The sequence below is a fragment of the Drosophila santomea genome, chromosome 2R (assembly GCF_016746245.2).
Source record: "Drosophila santomea strain STO CAGO 1482 chromosome 2R, Prin_Dsan_1.1, whole genome shotgun sequence".
In the NCBI taxonomy this organism is placed as follows: domain Eukaryota; kingdom Metazoa; phylum Arthropoda; class Insecta; order Diptera; family Drosophilidae; genus Drosophila; species Drosophila santomea.
The window spans coordinates 22,425,301-22,429,349 of record NC_053017.2 but is presented as its reverse complement, the minus strand read 5'-3'; the positions used below and the strand labels follow the sequence as shown (position 1 = coordinate 22,429,349).

General features: G+C 49.4%; 1 protein-coding gene across 1 annotated transcript; it reads right to left on the bottom strand.

Annotated features, from left to right (window-relative positions):
- Window positions 1-765: 765 nt before the first annotated feature.
- LOC120446694 (protein gooseberry) lies at window positions 766-3,466 on the bottom strand. The gene is made up of 2 exons (XM_039627791.1): window positions 3,225-3,466; window positions 766-2,143 (listed from the first exon to the last, which is right to left on the bottom strand). The coding sequence occupies exons 1-2, from the start codon at window positions 3,277-3,279 to the stop codon at window positions 915-917; spliced, it is 1,284 nt and encodes a 427-aa protein (XP_039483725.1). The 5' UTR covers window positions 3,280-3,466; the 3' UTR covers window positions 766-914.
- Window positions 3,467-4,049: the final 583 nt, after the last annotated feature.

Sequence of the window (4,049 nt, the reverse complement as noted above, 5' to 3'; positions counted from 1 at the left end):
GATGTGTGTGGTTTCCCCAAGCCATTCACCAATCCATAATTATTTTTGTATTATCAAATCCGCAGTACGTGTTTGCCGTTTTTGTCTCTAATTGTTTAATTGTCAGATCATGAGTCTGTTTTTTGTCTGAGTATGGCAGGAGAGCGCCTTTACCCACATCCCGGCCTCCATCCAAGCAACAAGGGATTTAGGGCGATCGACATGTTAGTACATTGTCACTTTGTCATTTTAGAGAAACGTTTGTGAACTATTTTGAAGGATTACTCGGATGGGCTTGTGAACCTGTTAGGTTGCCAAAGGAACATGACAAAATCTGGTAATGTGTGTGGTCCAGGAATGTCTTTAGTTTAATGGATTGTAAGCGGCTTGACTCTATTGTGCGAATTTATATGGTTTGAAATAACTTCAATGTCAACGAGAAATTCAGAATTTGTTTGCTCCACCGTGCAGCTACATTTAAAGTAAAAGCACCATTAAAAAAATGTATTACATACACGCCTTATAGTAATGTTAGAAACGTTGGGAAAGATACCAAGCTAAAAAAAACTTCGGGTCTAGAAAGCTACCTTGACTTTAAGATATTATATTTAACAACCAAATATAGCTTTCGTGCTTGTATTTATTCATAATTTTTCTGGGTGTACAGAAATGCATTGCTCCCATGTTTCTTTACTGTTTTAATTATATAGGTATATTTAAGTTCTCAGAAATAAAACTAATCGTTGGTTTTTATTAAATGTTTACTTTTATTATTTTGATCATCGCTCCTTAACCTAAAACTACCAGGAAAATATGTCTTAAAATACTAATTTAAATATTTTTAAACAGTCTTAGGGGGATTAGATGTAGGCCTTTAGCAACATTAAAGAACGCTCAAAGTTTTAAAACGATTAAAAAGAAAACATATTATCGACCTAAAATCCAAAGTATGGGTAGGTTGGTGCAGTGGTCATCATTGAGCTCTTCTGATCGACCTGATGATGGTAGCCGCTAATGTGGTTGCTTGTGGCAGCAGCGGGAGGGAAGAAGGAACCCGCAAAGTTGTAGCTGTCCCACGAGGAGGGGTGGTGCGAGCCCGAAGCGGCGGCCGATGCAAACTGGGATCGCAGCTGCTCCGCGGATGTTGTAGGAGTTGGCGGCATGGAATAGGCGGCAGATGGGTAGGTAGCAGTGCTCGATCCTACGCCGTACGTGGGGGCCATGAACTCGCTTCCAGTTCCTGGCTGCTGCGCTTGCGTCTGCACGGGACTGTGGGCGGCGGAGCTGGTGCCCGAGGTGCTGCTGGCGGGGGACATGGATGCCACCGATCCACCATAGGCAGCATGGTTGTCATAGGCTCCAGATGATGGCCAGTTCTGTGAGCCGTACAGACTCATGCCCATGCTGGGAGCTGGGGCGGCACTGGTGGTGGGAGTTGCGCCGTAGGAAGTGGATGTGGGGGCAAAGCTAGGCACCTGCTGGGTGTTCAGCTGCTTGCGCAGACGAGCACGGCGATTGGAGAACCACACCTGGACACGGGCCTCGGTCAACCCTGTGCTCTGGGCCAACTCCTCTCGGGTGTAGACATCGGGGTACTGGGTACGGGCAAAGATGCGCTCCAGGGCGTCGATCTGATCGTTGGAGAATGTGGTCCGGGAACGCCTTTGCTTCCTTTTCAACTGCACACTGGGCTCGGCATCGTCTTCGCTTTCATCCTCGCTTCCCGCAGATCCAGCGCCTCCGCCGAGGATGCCGTCGATGCTGTGGGAGGTCCCCGATCCTGAGGATCCTCGCAGAAGGCGCGAAATGGAGCTCACCGATGGAGCGTTTTGCTTGTCACAGACTCCTGCTTCGATCAATTTGGCGCGGATCTCCCAGCTAAAGATACCGGGCTGCGTCTGTTTAAGCTCCTCGATCCTGGACTCGATGTCTGGCGTGGCTACACGGGGCTTGCTGCCACCGATCACTCCGGGCCGAATAGAGCCAGTCTCCTGGAAGCGGTTCAGAATCTTTGAGACGCAGCCATGGGAGACGCGCAGCTGGCGGGAGATGACACAGGGACGAACTCCAGCGGCTGCCATCTCCACGATTTGGCGACGGATGTGGTTGGGTAACGGACGGCCGTTGATAAAGACGCCGCCCAGTTGGTTGACGCGACCTTGTCCTGGAAGAAAAAAAGAAAAACGGGCATGAGTACACTTGCAAGTCAGCATTTATTCGTAAGTCCGTCCGAGGAGGTCTGATCCCATTACAATATCTTAAGTACGTTAGTTGTGTGGTCTTGTTTTCGGGACGATCTTTCAATTAACTTTTTTCCCTGCTCCATTGAGCGGAAGCAAGTAATCTAGTTAGACGGCATTGACCACTTCAGTGAAATGCTTACGAACTGAACAGCACTAAGCAGGATAAGCCGGAGGATCAATTCGCACGATCTTTTGTTGCAGATTGGTACAAACGATTCGATAGCCATTTGTAGACATAACAAAACGCAAATTGGCCATTTGCGTAGGCCTTTTTGAGAGAATAGTAAGCCTCTTGCAGACGAATGGATGGCGGGCTGGTGTCGGGGAAAAATACCAATCTCGCCAGGGGACGGAGCTGCGAACATAGCTGCATCCCGGGCCGGCTCTTGCAATCAAATCAAACTAATAATCCATAAGCGCAGCAGATGCCCAGCTGTGCCGGCTAATACACAAGTGTGTGTATATGAAAAGGCGGCCCCAAAACAGCCGCAAAGAGAAATGAAATCCCGGTCCGTGTGCAGGGTCTGTTGTTTGGGGCGCTGACGTTACTCAGCTACGTGATACACAAGACCCCGAGCTCCAACACAGACACTGAGTCGATTGAAGATCAAAGCCCAGCGACACGAAGCCGCCGTGGAGTGAGTCGAGACATGAGCTGGCAAGACGGTCGCGCCAAAAAGTCTGCAAAGTCCGCACCTTAAGCTGGGGTTGGATGCGGCTGGCTTTGCTCTGGGTCTGAGTCTGGGTCTGGGTATGGGTCTGGGTCTGCGTATGGCCATTGGGTCTGGCCTGTCCGGGCTAGTTGCCGATCACAATCAATAAGTCAAAAAGCTGATCATGCTGCCGAACGGGTAATGATCCCTCGTTTGAAAACAGCGGGCGAAAGCGCTGCCCCAAATGATGAGCCAGCACTTTTCTGAGTCCGAATCTGGCGTTTTGTACCAGTAATTGTGGTAATTGGTAATGGTCGTTGTGATCTGCTATCTATCGGTCGGTGCTTACCTTGGAAGGGATATCCAGCAAAGTAGGGTGTCATGTTGAGAGCCGAAACAGCCATTTCCTTGCGGTAATCCGTTGGAGAGTTGGAGGGTTTTTCCGGAGTTTTGTCAACACTTTTACTTCTACGTTTCAGATTAATCTTCACTAGGCCCGAGAGTTAGGAATGCTAGGTTATTCTCGGAGTGTGTATCTGCTGCGAGTATCTGTTGCGAGTGCGCAGTGAATGATGATGCTGCTCGGTTGCTTGACAGCTCGAAACTGATTTTGGAACGGTCAGCCGCAAGACTAAAACGAATCCGTGAGATTCTCAGAGCCAAGAAAACAAGTTTTGGTCGACGAGGAAGCAGTGCGGGCGAGGGTGGAATTGCAGGCCGACAGCCGGCAGCCGGGAGAGACAAGAGGCAAGAGCGAGAGGCTGCGATCGGCGCCGGTGGTTAGAGCGGGCCAGCTGCTCGGCCTGCCGCGTGAGCAAGAGCAGTGCCGTCAAACCAGAAACGAGAGAGAGACTCCATAGCATGGCTGCAATTTCCTTAGCTCCGCCCCCAGAAAACAGAATTGAATTCGGTTTAGTATCCCTCCCTGACGGATCTGGGTTTTGGAAAATTCCGAGTGGGCTCACTCGGTACTCCATTATGATTGTTTATTTTATATGCGCTTGATTTGGAGTTATGCCTCGGGACGGGAATCTAGGGCTTGAGGTGGGTGGGATGCCCAGTTGGCAAGCTGATTGCGCATATCGTAATCAAATTGTAAACACGATTTCCGACGCCGCCGCAAATAAACTGTTTTCCTGAAACCGTATATTTGTGCGACACAAAAATAGATTTC

Excerpts from the sequence above, each read along its gene's own strand:
- LOC120446694 (XM_039627791.1), bottom strand. The coding sequence starts at position 3,279 with ATGGCTGTTTCGGCTCTCAACATGACACCCTACTTTGCTGGATATCCC. Across the intron at positions 2,144-3,224 it reads TGCTGGATATCCCTTCCAAG|GACAAGGTCGCGTCAACCAA; the intron begins GTAAGCACCGAC and ends TTTTTCTTCCAG.